At 33.5% G+C, this 18,616-nt stretch overlaps 1 protein-coding gene across 1 annotated transcript in view; it reads left to right on the plus strand.

Moving 5' to 3' along the window:
- LOC133205517 (triple QxxK/R motif-containing protein-like) overlaps positions 1 to 18,616 on the plus strand; it is a 65,167-nt gene extending 46,551 nt beyond the window's left edge. The window contains exon 4 of the mRNA XM_061341345.1: positions 18,284 to 18,616. Within this exon, the coding sequence (XP_061197329.1) occupies positions 18,284 to 18,358 (75 nt within the window). The 3' untranslated portion in view covers positions 18,359 to 18,616. The remainder of the gene's footprint in view (positions 1 to 18,283) is intronic.

Genomic DNA, 18,616 nt, shown 5'->3' on the forward strand with positions numbered 1-18,616 from the left:
AACTCCACTCCATTCACTCTGAGAGATTCCATATCTTTAAGTACTTTAATTCTGTTAATCTCTTTATATTTTTTGATAACAGGGAGTTACGCTAGCCTGGATCCAGTGTTCAAGAGCATTCATGTTTCAACTGGAGTTCCAAGAAAGTGATGAACTTTTGCCTAACATAAAAGTAAGATATAACACATATTTTTTTTTTTTCTGTTTGAAATTTCACATTTCTTTGCCATTAGATAAAGTGTGAACATTCTTTTGTTATTAACCTTCCTTTGTTCTTTGTTAACAGACAAAGAGTTGGACTGGCCTTCTACACCAGTCTTAGAAGAACCTGCAGGACAGAAGAAGATTGGCTTGACCAGAACACCAGAAGGTAAGATACAGTTTACTCCATACTGAAACTTTCTCAGTAGGTCACCTGAGTCCATACACAAACTTTCTCAGTAGGTCACCTGAGTCCATGCTCAAACTTTCTCAGTAGGTCACCTGAGTCCATACACAAACTTTCTCAGTAGGTCACCTGAGTCCATACACAAACTTTCTCCGTAGGTCACCTGATTCCATATACAGACTTTCTCTGTAGATCACCTGAGTCCATATACTCACTTTCTCTGTAGGTCATACACAAATGTCTCAATTATTTAAGAACAGGATTTGACAGCACATTTATATCACAGAATTGCTACATTTCTTTATAAAACTACAAGTTTTCATGCTTTAAGATGGAGATGATAATTGTTTTTACCCTTATACATCTGGTGCTGACAATGCAAAAGAAACATTGATTTTTATAAAATTTTGAGAATAAATTCCTCTTTAAACTTCTCAATGAATACTGCATTGACAGTGTAAGTCACTAAGACAGTATGAAACATTCAAAGAGGGTGTTGCAGAAACTCACGATTACTGTAAGTCGTTTTAATTCCACGGTGTTGAAATTTCACGATTACTCAAAAAGTACCAATTGGGATGGTTTTAATTTCATGCTGCAAGAAATTAATTTAAATTTCGTATAAGCATTTAAACATTTTTAAAACTAATGATAGCATTCACTATAGGTTTATTTTTGTGGAAAATGATGATTCGCGAACATAGTGAAAAACAGAAAACTTGACTTATTTTTGCTATGTGACTAATTTACATTTCATTTAATGGCAAATTGGAAATTGATATACAGTTTCTAAATATTTTTCTACATTGTGCTTTATATAGTTTTGTATCTGAAAAAATTCAAGATCGTTTTCTGTTACTTAAAATTTTTCTTTTAAACTGCTACAACTTCAGGGAAAATAACAAAAGGACTGCAACACCCTCTTTTCAAAAATGTTGATTTGGGGAAGTAGACTAGTTTTTTGTTGAGACATGTTGTAAACAGCATACTCTGGTATCAGTAGATTTCATGGTGGCTCAATATAGGTGGACTTCTGGGTGCCTCTCATCCACAAATTTACATCCTCCATGAATTGAAAAAAAAAAACCCTTTAGTTTCGGAGTTTTTTCTTTTTTAAATATACCCAGTATGAGAAAATACACGAAATTACATCCCCACAAACCTGTTAAAGGATGACTGCACTTAACGCTGGGTTTTGGGTCTTTTTCGGACGCTTCTGTTGCTTTTAAATCATAATCTTATTTCATTTTTATATATTTATGAAAGAATCCTGTCAATTTTGAGCCGAATTTAAATATTAAAATGATCTTAGACTGTGATACAATAAAATGATTCTATGTTTTCTGTCCTTACTCTTTCCTAATACAGAGAATTTACAATTACCTGCCCTTGATTAAACATTAGGTATGCATGAGAGGTGGAGCTAATATTGTAAGAATGGGTCTAAAATTAGACTATAGATAAATAACAAAGACATATATTAAAAAAATACGAGTTCACTCTTTCCCATTCCCTCTTTATTCTGTATGGCACAAGTACACTATTTTCAGAGGTTTCAAAAACGAACAATATGAGCGACGTCCATGTAAGTAAAGAATCTTTTAAATCAAATGCCTTACAATTTAATGTGTTCGAGCACTTTAAATTTGTCCTAGTTAGCACAAAACATGCTACTTTACAAGTCATGTGATGGAATTTAGTATTCACAGAGTTACCTGAGGTAAGAAATCACATGGTGAATTATAATATTCAACATGTCATAGCCCTTGGGTACAATAGAGAGAGCAAATGTAAGAAAAAGCAGTTTTTTCTCGTTTAAACCATGAGCGCATGTTTGTCTATTAATCTCCTTTTGACGCAACATTGTTAATGCAAATATACAGCTACTGTTAAACGGAGAACAATAGACAAACATGCACTGACTATGTATAAAGTCAGTGAAAAAGTGGGTGTCCTCATTATCGTACAGAGATTCAAGGAATTGTGATGACCCCCGCCTTAGAAAAACAGCTTTGTACTTCGTAAATACGTACTTTTATTTAATGTAATTACATAAAGTTGTAGATTAGATGTTGACCATTTGTGCAATCAAAAGAAAAATGCTTGTTTTGAAAGTTTATTTAAAATGTCACAATTTTCGCATTTCCTTAAGTGCAGTCATCCTTTAAACAATTCAGGAAAACTGGCTTACGTCTTGAAAAACATGAAATTGAGATATATTTAAACAATAAAATGCTTTATTTGGTTGTTGTTATGGGAATTAATGTTGCAACTGTTGCTGAAAAAAAAATACATAACCTGCATAATTGGGTGGCATGATATATATTAGTTTTAGGTCTTGTCATGCATGGAATTTAATTCATTTCTATTTTAATCCTATTATAATTTCAGGATGCAAATTGATAGAATATTCTGGAAATAATATGTGTATTTTGATGCTATTTCTCCAAATTGAATCACTGTTGGTACTATTCCTAATTGCAGGGATAAAAAACCCTTGGTGAATATGATTGGTTGTTTTTTTTACAGGAGGTATGATTGGTTGTTTTATACAGGAGGTATGATTGGTTTGTTTTTTACAGGAGGAAGAGAGGAATACCAGACTGACAGGACTCTGAAGAAAGAATAGCAGTTAGGGGATGTACTGTGTGAAAATATTGACGTTTGGATATTATACATCTCAAACTTACGTATATTTAAATGTGTGTGTTAGTGTCTGTTATGTTTGAGTCTGTTTATGAGTTTATAAGGTTCATTGTTAATTTTGCTTTTGGAAAGCCTCTTAATGGAGTGTTAGCCCTTACAGTTTCACATTTTGTTGCTGCATTGTTAAATAATATGGCCTTTTATTAACCTTTCTATGTCCCTGTAGTAGCAATTACTAATTCAGATCAGTCACTGTGAGACAAATTTTTTAAAAGGATATCTTTTGATTAGGGATGTCAAAATATTTATTTTCTTAAGTCAAATATTCGATTGCATTATTCGAATGATAGTGGAATATATTCGAAATTTTTTTCGGAAACTAAAATTTTATTTTAAACTTCATTGGTACATGACATATTTAACCCCAAATCCCCTTTTCTTAAATTTATTAAAAAATATGACATCAAATGTTACACACAGATGTTCACATGGAACTAAAATGTGGATAGCGTATTTATATTTACTAAACATAAAACGCTAATTTCTCCAAAATGTATGATTTCCCCGTCGTTAATGTTCATAAATCGGTATGTAAAGTCGTTTTTAGGAAGCATATAAAATGACTGTGCGATATTTCTTTTTAAAGCTTATTAAAATGATGGGGGGGGGGGGGCACACGGTTAATCTGTGATAATGTTAAATATTTGAATATACTTTTTGTATCAACTATCAAAATGTCTTTTAAATATGTAAAAGAATATTAATTTTATAATAATTATCGTAGTGTCCAAATATGTCACGGCTATAATGGGTACATGGTATGAGATCAAGTCCAATTAATAATTTTACGAAGAAAGCGCAGTATAGCAAGATAATTTTATTACAAAAACAACATATTAATTGACAATAAATCTCGCAGAAGTGAAGCATTTCTAATAACTGTACTTTCTACATGTAAAGTCAACAAGTCTCTTTATCACTCTTTTATCGAAATTATTTATTCGAATGTCGTTTTGTTATTCGATCGTCGGTCCATTCGACTGATAGTCGAATAGTCGACTATTCGTTGACATCCCTAGTTTTGATGCATGTTTCACACTTTGGGGGGGGGGGGGGGGGTTAGTCATAATCCCTATTATAATAAAGACCCATTGACACATTTGGGATCCGTCCGCAATCACTGCTTGATCCTTGTCTGGATCACATAATTTAATAAGGCTTAAGATTATGAGAAATTTTCGTTTGATGCATCTTAGAAACAGTGTGTGTCAAAGGTTAAGTCTGTGTTACTGTGACCTTCAGTCAAATATCTGAGTGTTGTTTTGGAATTTCATTATTGATATTTTAGTAAGGGTCAGGATTTTCGGTCCTTTTTCATTGAAACATTCAATCCTTGTCACTTAACACATCTACAGACACTTAAACACTTGTGTCTGAAACCTTAAAGCACTTTATCCCATTATGAAATTTATTTTGAAGAGGAGTTCTATTCATTATCTTGTGTTAGTGATAGTTATAACTATCACTTAATTTAAGGGCATTAAAGTTGAGCAGAAAAAAAAAATGATGCATACTAAATAGATGCTCTATCCTATGGCCCAGTGCTGGCATGCCAGCTAGTATAAAATCTCCGGGTTTTTTTGCCATTGCAAATTTTTATGCTATGGCTGTGAGAAGAATATGGGTTGTCAGGTTTCCCATTGATGCTGAGTTTAACTTAAGCCCCGTGTTGCACCCTTTAATATTGCTTGACAACATGAAAAATTGAGTAACTGTTAAGTGTTTGATATGTGCATTTGTTGTGCTGTATTTATGACAATATTATATTGGGAGGAGGTGTGAATCTGGGCTAAGTGTTCAAATATACTCGTACTATTTCTGTGATTAGGTGGTAGGCATATCAAACTTCATACACTTAATTCTTCTATTTTTATATGACTGAAAACTAGGGGATATAAAATTACAGTATTTCTGTGTATTTGTAAGTGAAGGCATATAAATAAAGCACCATTGGGATTAGTACAGATACCGGGACCATTTCGTATTCTGATAGTGATGCACCTCATCTTGGTACCCGATCTCCATTCAAACATCTCTAGTAGTCGTATTGGTGTAGATGTGCACAATCGGTGCACACTGTTTTTGTTGAAACTTATGCCCTGATTCTGCATCACATACTTCTCTGAGGACAGCAGTAGTTTTCATTTGCTCTGGCTTTGTGCTGTATTCTTGTGTTTATTAAACAGAGCATATACCGGTACATCATATTTCTTGAATGTCAATTTCCACGGAGGATTTAATTAATTGTGTGCAAAACCTGAGCCAGTGAGGTAAGATGTTTGTGTGCTGAAATTTTCTTGGATGCTAAAACGGTGTGTGCATATTATTTTGTGGATTTGAGTTTGTGTCCTTGAAAATTTTTAGCTAGCATGAATTTTTTGCCTTTCTGACCTGGGTTCATACTCCCTATATTCATATGGAAGTAAAAAAACATGGGGCCATGATTCACCCTTATATTAAGTCACAATGACTTGCATCCATTTAAAAGTTTAGCTCTTATTGCTGTTTCACGTCATCTAGTAAATTAACTTGTCAGTCTTACTGTAAATGACCTTGTCACTTAATGTTGAGGACAAAGTGTGTTATGGCATAATTATTATAAATCATAATAACTCCAAAGTGTACATGTATACATAAATTGAAGCATATCTTCATTAGTGTGAGATCCATTGTATGAATGGATTTCATTCAGCAAGGACTTAAGGTTTACAGAAGTTATATTTAAAAGTATGGGTGTCCTGGATGGACCTGAATTCTCAGCAAATTGCTAATGCGCTATCCAATGTTGGGATGACTTATAATTCCCTGAGCAACTATTAACTCACCAAAACAGCAAGTTAAAAAAACCCAGATGATTATGAGGCCCTTTAAGTAGGGAGTACAGATAAAAAGGCCATTAGTAACTTTAGAGTTTTTGAATGTCCCCATTTGTCCCATTGCTTAGGGGTCATTTTTAAGTAATACTACATGTATTTGATTATAAATATTTGGGTGATGGGATATTGATCTTTGTGCACAACTCTGTTCCTGTTTGGGAAAGGCAAAGGGTTTACATTACAGTACATATTATGGTATTAAGCTTATCGAACTCTGTGCATGCACTTTGGTGCTGGTACAGATACTATGTTGTGTGTATTCAAGAAAAGAGAATAGTATCGCTGGTTTGGGTATAAAACAGTCTCATTTGAACATCTCTTGTGTTCTCATATTTCAAATAAGTGTTAGCAAGTCCAGCTGGTGCTTATATGTGCAAGCACACTATTTTGAATCTGCCATGAAACTATATGCCCTGATTTGGTATCATGCACTTCTTGGAGGCCAGTTTTCACTGTGGAAATTGTACAAACTATTAAGGGTTGAAGCCCGAGTCAGTGAGATGACATGTTTATGCACTGCGATTTTCTTGGATGCTGAAACGGTGTGTGCTTATTGTTTTTATGGAATTCATGTGTTCTTGAAAATATTTAGTTAGCATGAATATGTTGCCTTTCTGACATGGGTTCATACTCCTTCAAAAAGGAGGATATAACATACCCCTAAAGTAGGTCACAATGACTTATCTCTTTCTAGAATTGGCTCATTGCTGTTTCCCATTTTGGATTATATATTATTTCCACTGTAAGACTTGGATATTGGACCTTGTTTTTAGGAGAATCCTGGGGATAGTGTTTATATTTACCTCATTTCAGGTCACAATGACCTGTTTATTTTGCCATCAGATACTATTATAGCAAGGCCTTATTGATCTTTGACAGTTGATGCATTTGAGGACATTAGGTTTTTTGTTTTTGTTGCATTCATTGAATCGGTTCCTAATGACCTACCACACTTTAGAATATGCTTACCTATGATTAAATTGTTTAATTTGTTCATATTACTTGTGCAGTGATCTACTCCTAGGATAAATCACATGAGGGTTGAGAACAGTCACAGTAACACAATTAAACTGTAGGTCACTGTGACCTTCAGAAATACAGGTTTATGAAGCATAGTCCTGATATTTGATTTACTTTACACAAGAGACCATTGTAATTTGTTAAACAAGTATCAGTGTTGTTTGTGTGTCTGTCTAACATATCCCTTCAAGAATTTCTCACTCATATTGAGACATCACCACTTGTCGGTGGAGAGCTGCACATTAAATATCTGCACTTGCCAATCAGGGCCACTGAGCAGTGATGGCTGATCTTTTTCATGCCAGCACCTACTGCAACACGGGACCTCTGTTCATACGTTCTCATTCGAAAGACCATTCTCCACATCCCACATTTGGATTTGAACACGTTACTTAAGGATCAGTTCCTTATTCCGTGACTCTAGACCAAATGCTCTAAGTACTGTGCCACGAGTATCAGGTTAAAAGAAAGTAACATTTTAGTAATGGATGTACATGTACATGTATTGACAGTATATGGTGGCTAGATGTAATCCTTTGAAACTTGCTATTGCTACCCAGTATTGGGATTTGGCTGGTGGGAGGGGTTGCAAGAGGATCTACCAAGTATTGAGATTTGGAGGTAGGAGGGGTTTTGAGAGGATCTACCCAGTATTGAGATTTGGCTGGTGGGAGGGATTGCAAGAGGATCTACCGTGTTGGGATTTGGCTGGTAGGAGGGGTTTGTGAGAGGATCTACCCTGTGTTGGGATTTGGCTGGTGGGAGGGATTGCAAGAGGATCTACCAAGTATTGAGATTTGGAGGTAGGAGGGGTTGTGAGAGGATCTACCCAGTATTGGGATTTGGCTGGTGGGAGAGGTTGCAAGAGGATCTACCCAGTATTGGGATTTGGATGGTGGGAAGGGTTGTGAGAGGATGTGGGGTGCAATGTAACAATAGCATCCTTTGTGATAGTGCATGGGCTTAGGCTTCCTGCCACATTAAGGAAATCGTTATACTTTAATCAAAACCTGTACATGCCATTGAAAAAGTCAAGTAACTGCATGTTGAGCATTTGTTGTGTACATTTGTTGCACTGCATTGAAGGATAGGGGGTTTGCTGTGGGGAAGCTAAGGGTTTACATTACAGTATTTCTATGAATAAGTGTTGAAGTATTGATTCTACCTTTAAAACTATATAAGCCATGATGATATATATAAGCATCATTTCTTTGAGGTCTGTTAGGTAGTTGTATTTATGCTGTATATTCTGGTGTTTATTAAACAGAGCATACAAGTATCAAATTTCTTTATTGCCAGTTTCCACTATGGAAATTAATTATTTAAATTATTAAGGATTAGAAACCTGGGCCAGTGAGATGACATGTTTATGCACTGAGATTTTCTTGGATGCTAAAACGGTGTGTGCATACTTATATTGTTTTTATGGAATTCATGTGTTCTTGAAAATTTTTAGTTAGCATGAATATGTTGCCTTTCTGACATGGGTTCATACTTCTTATTCAAACCATATCAAAAAGATGGACATATACCCTAATTTAGGTCACAATGACTTACCTCTTTCTAAAATTGGCTCTCTGATCATTGCTGTTTCTTATTTTGGATTATTTATCATTTCCACTCAACACACTGTCTCTTGAAGAGTTTTGGGGATAGTGTGTTCAAATATAAACTTAAAGAAAGCATAATAATACCTACTTGTAGGTTACAATGACCTGTTTATTTTGCTGCATATTGATTATTAGCAAGGTCTTTTTTGATCTTTGACTGTTGATGCATTTAAGGACATTAGGCTTTTTGTTGCATTCATTGAATTGGTTACTTAATGACCTATCCAACTTTAGAATATGCTTACTTATATGAATAATGTTTAATTTGTTCATACTGTACAGTGATCTGTTTACTAATTCTTAAGATAATTGATTTATAAATGAAGGTGGGTCAAAACATAAATATAGGTCACTGTGACCTTCAGGAATACAGGGACTGTAAACGTCCTTTCCAGTCGCAGAAATTTTTTTTTCAGTCATTAGGTAGAAGATTATGCAGATTTCTTGGATTGCTTTTGTATGTCTTACATGATTAGATTAGTTAGAGTAAGCAGGGACAGATATTTATGGAAAATTTGAAACCTCTACAATGTAGCACAGCATCATCATTTTGGAGAGTATATGGACTTTGGTTTCCTGCCACATTGAAAAACAATTCATATTTTAATAACATCTGTGTGATTTAAAAAGCCAGATAACTGCAAGTTCAGCATTTTGTTATATGCATTTGGTCTGCTTCATTGAGGGAGGATTGGGTGTATAGAGAAAGCAATGCAGTATTTCTATGTGTGACTATCACTTCATATTCCTATTAATATTAAAGTGTGCCTGGTGTGATAGTACCTGAAGTCCCATTTGAATATCTTGATACTTTACATATTTCTTGTCAATGTGATAAGTGGATGCTAATGTATATAAGCACACTATTTTGAATCTGAGTGTTGAAAGTACATGTACTTGTGCCCTGATGGGGTTTAACTTCTTGTAGAACATTTTTGTAAGTTTTTATTGCTCTGGCTGTATCCTAATGTTTAGAATGTATTTAAGGGGCACTTTGATTCTATATTGCCATTTTCCACTGTGGAAATGCGTGCAGTTAAGTTAAAAAAACTAAATGTACAAGTGAGATGCCCTTGGATATTATGATCAGGCCTTAAGTATATCAGCCTTTAATCGTGAATTTTACTTTGTCATTTACCAGTATGAGAAATATCCGCGAGTTTTGCGACCTACTTTAACTTGTGAATATAAATAGCCGTGAACCATTTATTTTGCTTTGTATTTGTAGAGAATGTTTCCTCAGTGACGAAAATTAATTGTCGCGTATTGATTTTAAACGGACTAATCGCGAATAAAAGATGACATGAATAATAGTTGGTTTACAGTATATATCTGCAATGTCTCATGTTAGTGAACATAGAAATACATACCACCTTACTGATATTGGACTAAAATCCATGTGTACAGCTTCTTTATTGCTTAAGGGTGGGACCTCTGTATTGTAGTGATTAGCACATGTACATTCTTTTTAGTAGTGCTGCCTTAATTCCCAAGTTTTGATTTCTGGGTGGGATTTGGGAATGGTCATATTTAAAGTGATTGATAGGGGGTGTGTGTGTGTAATTGGAATATATATTGCATGTTTTTGAAATTTATTTTGATTTATTTCAGATATGACAAACTGTATTATTTAATATTAAATTGTTAAATTGTTCATTCCTAGGCATTACACAATGTAGAATTTAAGAGGGCAAGCATTTTTGTGTGTGTATTTTTTTTATGATATTTAGAATATGTAATTTATGCATATAATATGTATATTTAGATAATTTCTGTGCATGATCAGTAGTATCTTGAGTTCTTTTTAAGGAGGGATTCTTGTCTGGTTTATGACTATTAAATGAAATATTCAAAGTATATTTGCTGAAAGGTAGTTACATACAAGTACAACTTTGAATAGAAATGATAAACTGAGTTTGAATTCTTGCAGGGACTGTATTTTTGGCTGAACTGTGGCATATGAAAATATCTCTTTTTCTGCTTCTTAAAATAACTATACAGAACAATGAATTTATTTAAAATTTTGAAACAATAAAAGACTAAAAGAAATTTTCTGAAGTTGCTGAAATTAATATGTACTGAAGTTTTAAAATATATCAAATAAAAAAGATTTTCTTAACAAAATACAATCTTGCTAGCTTTTGAAAGCTTACAATCTATTAGAACAGATTTGAGCAAAAAATCGGTAAAAAGTGATTTTTTTCTCTTACTAAATAGTCAATAATTTTGGTATTTGTATCATTTTGTATCTTTTAAATGACTACTTTACTATATGTGAAAATAAGAAAAATTTAAATATACAAAGCATATAAAAATAACTGAAATAGAAGTCAAATTTAATCTAAGCGATACCAGTATTGTGTTCTACAATGTATGAAAATTTCATTAATTTTAGATAAGTTAAATGTTAGAAGAATCCCTCTTTAATGTAATTCTTTTGTAGAATGAAGAAATCAGCTGTGTATTATGAATAATCAATAATCATTAATTATAGGATATGTAATTATCGATTATGTAATGTGTAATATTTGTAAACTTTGTGATGTGGTAACATGGGATTATATTTTTTTATGCAAACAGTCTTAAGTTTTTCTCATTTTTCCTTAGATAACTTGTTTGTTAAATAAAAGGCATTTTGAATTTTCTAACCCCCCATTTTGAAAAAAGTATATTGGTTTTGCACTTATTGGTAAGTCAGCATCAAATAGACATCAAATCTAATACATTTATATACACCTGATACATCTTATGGAGTAGATGGCCTCTGAGTTTTGAGGTCACAGTGGCAAAGATCATGGGTTAAACTATTATGAAAATAGGAAAATATTGTCTGTTCAATATCTTGAGAAACTTTACATTGACATAAATCAAATTTGATACATTGGTACTTTTAAAGGGTACATGACTATTATTGATTTTGAGGTTACAAGATAAAAGGTCAAGCTAGGCTCAAACAAGTCAGAATATGGGATGATTTTTCCAGCTCAAAATAAAATAATCATTTTCTTGACAGACATGAAATGTTATAAGACTGGTACTCCCTGTATAAGTAGTAAATGACTAGCTCCTATTGATTTTGAGATCACAAGTTCAAAGGTTATAGTCAAAATTCTCGTGCCATAGGAAGACATCTTCAGAAATCTTTTCTTGGCGGACATCAAACTTGACCCACTATTAATGTCAAATTTTACATTTTAAATACCACATGGGATATAAATGCTTAAATACATTTGTCCTGTCTAATTCTCTCATATGCCGGGTTCTTTTGGGGTTTGCATAAACAGGAAATTGTTCCCATATTCAATTTAGGTCTACAAGAATGATGATCAACCATTGTTGATTCATGTTATATAACCCTTGCATTTGCGATGAACTTAGTTTTTGCACCAAAGATATGATTTAATGTATATCTCTAATTTTTTTTGCTATGTGGCATCGGAACCATTGGGCCATTCCAAGTTTTTTCTCTGTTTAGCGTCCACCCATCTTTCAAAAACTTACCTACATATTCGCAAAAAACGCACAAGTCAAAAAATAAAACACAGACTTTATAGTCATAAAAATGTCGTCATTCAAAGGAGTTGATTTCATTTATCTATTTTTCTTGTAGAAAGATCTATTCTTTAACAAAAATCAAGGTATTAAATGCTTAAAATATACCTAATATGACATATTGTATACAGATTACTAGAGAAAATGACAGAATTCAAAGAATATGAACAGAATAATTAATTTCAGGACTCTTAATTCTGTTTGTTTTTTCTGATATTGGATGTCAAAAGACCAAGGTGCACGCGGACGCTAAACAGAGAAAAAACTTGGAATGGCCTTGTGTTAATTTTGTGAATTTATACAAAATAATTTATAAATAACATTTCTCGTTTGCATGAAATTATGTACTGAACATCATATTAAAATTTTTTAGATATATTATTTGTTTGGGTTTTTTTTAGTGTGCTTCATGTGGTGTTAATAAAAATTTGTCTTAGATGTAAAAGTGATTAGGAAAAAAATTGGGCTTATTTCCTGTTATTATGAGCAAAATATAGACTAAAGGCAGTCGCATGGCACATATTTTGCATCATGCAATGATTGCAGTCTAATACATGCTTAGATGAAGTTGTGTTTGACCTATAGGGCACAGAAGGACATGGTTCACAGCTTTTAAAATTGCCATAATGCAGCGTTCAAGCTTACCTTGCATTTGAAATGCACCTATAGATATTTAGTCTGGTGGTTTGGTGATTTGGATGTTGTCAGTATATTGTAGTTCATCCTACCTTAAAAGTCTCAAAACATGGGGTCTATAAGTAGTTTGAAAATAATTATGGATTCATGTCATTTTGATATTGGGTAATCCATAGATCTGATATGGTTTCAGTTTTGTATGATTTCTTGTAATCATGCGTAGAAAGGCTTGTAATTATCTATATATGGAAAAGGAGGAAATATCACGCAATTATTGTTACAATTCTACATTTTTTGCAATCTAATTAAAATTAGATGTTCCGAATCCGCTACCGCTTCACATCTGAACCACGGGTTTTTCAACAAATGTTTGTGAAAAAAAAATAGATACAAAACCCGTGACTTGCGGCGATGGACCACATCTTAGGATTTTAATGGAGATTTTTTTTTTATTGTTCTATGAATGCCTCTCGTCTCCGTAAAGAGAATTTAAATTAATATAAAAACCTTATCAATAAATAGTATACTTCGTACCACTTTACAGCTCTTGTGGTGCACTGTCAGGAATTTTAAATGTATACATGTATTTGGCCATTGCTAACAAATGTTTTTCCTAACCCAGCTGGATTGTGCGAAAAGGAGTGGAATCTCGTTGTACATTTTTGTATCCAAATCAAGGTAGCTATTTGGTAATATTTCTTGCATGTATTCTGGAACAGAACTTAACAATTAAAAAGATTTGTTAACACACACAGACGGACAATGGTTGAAGAGTACGAAAGCCTATTAGGATCAATCTATGAAGAAAAAAAATTAAAAGGCGTTATTACGCCTTTCTAAAAGGCGTTATTACGCCTTTCCAAAAGGAGTTATTGCGCCTTTTCAAAAGGCTTTATTACGCCTTTCCAAAAGGCGTTATTACGCCTTTCTAATAGGCGTTATTATGCCTTTTAAAGAGCCATTATTATGCCTATGACAGACCCGTGCTTTTGAAGGGGAGGTGGCAGCCTCCCAAAAATTGACAAGCAAACAAAAAACAAGGACCCCCTCCAACCAAAAAGAGCTAAAAATGCCTAAACTCGAGGGGGATCTTTTTCTAACTTTTCGGTTAAACTTTTTTTTAATAAATGCATTTATTTGCCAGAGTTTAACCATATTGTAACAAAATGTTCAGTGACCAAGCAGCCAATAAATGATCTTTTTTTTATATTTAAACTACTGTATAGCAAGACTATTCTCCCAAAAAGTGGGGTGGGGGAGCCCCCCCCCCCCCCCGGCCTGTTTGAAAAGGTGTTATGTCCACAAATGGAAAGGAGTTATTTTATATTATTAATATATGAAAGATTGAATCAAAGCCATCTTTATTCATGCAATATTTAAAAGTATTTTCTATATTCCTGCACATCTCGCAGACAACTGCTTGCATGCGTATTATGAGAAGTAAACACTCTACTAGTGGAAATCCGGGATATAGGCACATGCAGCCTGGGGCTTTGCTGGCCATGTACTAAAAAATCATGTCAAATTTGAAAATGTTTTCCTCCCCTCTTGGAAAAAAGCAGTGAAACGATTTGCATGGGTATAATGAGCAAATATCCTTCAACCAAATTTGTGAAATCCATGACCCTTGGTAAAGGTGTCAGGCAGCAGAGAAGGGCAAAGTTGGTTTATCATTTAAAATATATTGCGCATTTAAAAATCTTTTTTCCTCGAAATTTAATTACAATGTTTAGATGACTTTTTGAGAAATTAGCCCTATATTTAATTTCGAAATTCATGTCCCGAGGATAAGATTTTAGCAGCCCCGGGGTGGGCTAAGTTAGTCATGTATTGACAATAAAAGTAGTAATAATGCCTATTTGAGAGGCGTAATAACGCCTTTTGGAATGGCGTAATAACTCCTATTGGAAAAGGTGTAATAACGCCTTTTGGAAAGGCGTAATAACGCCTTTAGAAAAGCTTAGTAACGCCTTTTGAAAACGTGTAATAACGCCTTTTGGAAGGGCGTAATAACGCCTTTTAGAAATGCGTTATTACGCCTTTTAGAAAGGCATTATTACGTCTTTTAGAAAGGCGTAACAACGCCTTTTAGAAAGAAGTAATTACGCCTTGTAGAAAGTCGTAATAACGCCTTAATGAAAAGGCGTAATAACACCGTTTAAAAAGGCGTAATAACACTTTTTTTCGCGTTATTACGCCTTTTTGAAAGGCCTTATAGCGCCTTTTAAATTTTTTTCCCATAAATTGATCCTAATAGGCTTTCGTAAATAATAACTACATTATGTGCTGAATGAATGACCCTAAATATCTGTTATTATAGAAAAACAATTCTTTTCTTCAATAATAACACTATGCAATAAAATTTTCTAATTTTTATTATTTGCTGACTTTTGGATTGAGAACTGGAGTTGCCAGAAGAATATCATATACAAGCGCAATCATATACATGCACAAAATAACTTATTTTATGAAGTGTAAGCATACTTTGAGTGTTTGACAAGAAGAAGCTTTATGGAAGAGATGACTGGATAAAAGGAAACTCCATCCAGTTTTATTGCCAGAAGTTTTGCCGAGCCAAGGTTTGAAGTGCCTTTGTCAGAAGAATCACCTGTAGAAGAACAGGTCATTAGTAAACGGAAGGGGAGGGGTGGTGGTGGTGGAAGGCACACCCACTAGTTTTGCCAGCATATACTATGCAGTAGAAATAAGCTTTCTCATGGTTTGCCCCCTCAATATTAACATCTGTGACATTTTATTAATTGTCGCTTGTTGAAGAATTTTCAAGGACTTCTAATTTTTTGTTACATTGTACCCCCCCCCCCCTTTTCCATTCCAAATTGAAATTGCTTGAAAGAAATGCTTTGATGATAGATTTACACAAAAATATAATGTATTTTATGAGTTTGAGGGGTGAAGAATAAAATAAGTCCCTGTAGAATGTTAGTGTCTGATTATGTTATGAAAAATATGTTGGAGATATACTCAATTCTTCAGTCATTCAATTTACTGAATTCAGAATTTCACTTAGAAGTGAATAAATAAATTTTAAAAAAAATCCGAAGGAAGCGAAAGCAAAGTATAAATGTGACTTTTCCACTGCGAATTTTGGAAGATCTTGCTGACTTTAGGAAATAACGGATCAAAGAATCTAAATTGCAATGTTATTGAACAGAATCAGTTTTCACTTGTGTCACTTGTTATTTCATATTTCTATGTATTCACACAACCTGCTTACGCGGGTTATGTATTTTTTTCTGCAATAGCTGCGACATTAATTCCCGTACTAACAACCAAAGAAAGCATTTTATTGTTTAAAACAGGTCTAAGGGAACCTCTATTTTCAGAGGATAGTTTTTATCTTCCGAAATCAGAGGATAGCAGTTCCAACATCTATCAGATGTTTCAAAACTAAGAGTAGTGAACTCTTAACCAAACAGAGAGTCTAACACTTGTTTCTATTTAAATGAATAGTGAACCGTTATTCAGTTTCTATTGCTGATTTCAGAACCAAATGGAAAAAAATGTATAATATATGATTTAATACATGTATGATTATTAGATGAAAATTACAATGGTATTACAATGCATGCGCGAATCTAGGGGGGGGGGGGGTCGAGGGGGGTCTCGACCCCCCCGCCCCCCCCCCTTGGAATTTGCAAAGTTACTAAAAGTATATACAGAAGCAAATACAAATGACTTTGGACCCCCCTCCCCCCTCCCCCTAGAAAACGTGGACCCGACTATCACCACCACGAAGTAGGTGTTGTTCAGGTGTTGGAAATCGATTTTAAATTTTTTTGTTGCTTGTCAAGAAATTTTCTGAATAAGGAATAGGGAAAGTAATTCAGGTGTGTGTGTGCGTGTGTGTGTGTGTGTGTGTGTGTGTGTGTGTGTGTGTGTGTGTGAGGGTGTGTGTGTGTGTGTGAGGGTGTGTGTAAGGGTGTGTGTGTGCTTTGCTTGTCAAGAAATTTTCGGGTTGGAATTTTTTTTTGACTGAGGTGGAACCCCCCCCCCTCCCCCTGGAAAAATTCCTGGATCCCTGCCTGCAATGTTTGTATACCGGTAATTATTTGTCAGTCATTTATCAGTTTGCTGTTTTACAGCAATTACCTATATGTTTGGTTTATTAATATGCTCTGTGATCTGCAAAATAAATATAAAAATTTGTTAAACAGTAATTATATATGAATAAGGAACAGTTAAGAAATGTAAATAAAAATCTTTTGCAGTTTATTTATTCATTTACATGTATTCATTAAAAAAATCCTCAAACACTGTAGTTTATTTTTTGATTATTACTTCATTTTATTTTTATTCATTTTCCATACTTTTAATCCAACTACTCATTTAATAGGGCAGTGAATTTCATATAATGTCCCTCCCCCTTTACTGTCAAATTAAATTTTAAGTATAAGCTGGACCTGAATTGAAAAAAAAAATTGCAACAGAAATTTGATATTTTTTTTATTTTTCTGTTTTGTATTAATTCTAAAAATAGAAGAGAAAGGAAAATGGGAGTAATATGGAGTGAAAAAAGTGTCAACTTTGAAAATAAATTGTAAAAGATTTAGACATAGAATCTAAAATCACCAGATGCAATCAATAGATTAATGTTTGAACTTTTATTTACATGTACTTTGGTATATGCACTTTTCCACTTAAGGTAGGCACAAGTACATGTTTGAAAATTACACGTGTTATCCACTAAATTTGGAGGATAAGTTACCCCACAGTGAATTGAGCGGATTTCCTTATCTGGTAAAAATTCAGCTACATTTAGTTGAATTTCGACAGTCATCAGAATTTAATGACGTCCTCCTAGACCTGATTAAGATAACAGTGTTGTACTGCTGTGTGATAATGAACATTTATAAATCTTTATTAACCTCATAATAATTATTTAAGAAGAAAAGAATATAATATGTTTCTAATTTCCTGTAATGAAACACATTTTTTGTTTTGTATTTTTAAGATTTCACTGATAAACTGCAATGGATTGCCCAATGCTTTTTTTTTTTTTTAAATCTCAGCAGATTTATTTTTATGAGAATAATCAAGAAGTTACAATTAATCACACCTTTCATTTCGTCTATATTTAGATAATGTTATTCTGTAAAGATTTTATAACAATGACCAGTGATTTTTAAGGCTCTTCTTAAATTCTTAGATTGTGGAACTGCAGGGTTTTTTTAAGGGGCCTGAAGGCTATACATATTTTGTTTCTGGACTGAAACTAATAAGGGTCTGACTTGTTTTGTAATGTGTATAAGATAAAGGGTACTTTTGATTTACATCAGTGTTTTTTAATACTTTTAGTGTTTGTATGCAATAGGATATGTTAAGTATTTTCCTATATACATTGTCTAAATTTTTTAATCTATGCATTTATTTTTTAGGAAGTGGTGATGATCGTGGAATGCTTCCACGATCATCACCACTTCCTAAAAAATAAATGCATAGATTAAAAAAATTAGAAAATGTATATAGGAAAATACTTATTTACACTTGTAGCTGGTGTATATATGTTCCTCTTCTGGCGACTATCAAACAGAGAAGTTCCAGGGAGATAGTACCAACTAATGAACCATAAAACAGTTATGCAAGATAGTGATTTGTGAAATCCAATGTCATTTGTCATACTTAGATGTCTACTTAATAGATTATTTCTTGTGGTACACAGGGTCGTTTAAGTACAGTGATGTAATTATTTTTTGATACTCAGACATTTAAGCATCTATATTGATATAAAAAAAAACAAGGGAGGGATGCATGATTGCATCTCATGGTTTTGAAAAATTGAGGCTTTCCTCAAGTTTTCTGAATTTTAT

This window comes from Saccostrea echinata, unplaced genomic scaffold (genome assembly GCF_033153115.1).
Source record: "Saccostrea echinata isolate AGI-Se365-2 ecotype Australia unplaced genomic scaffold, CSIRO_AGI_Sech_v1 ptg000054l, whole genome shotgun sequence".
Lineage (NCBI taxonomy): Eukaryota > Metazoa > Mollusca > Bivalvia > Ostreida > Ostreidae > Saccostrea > Saccostrea echinata.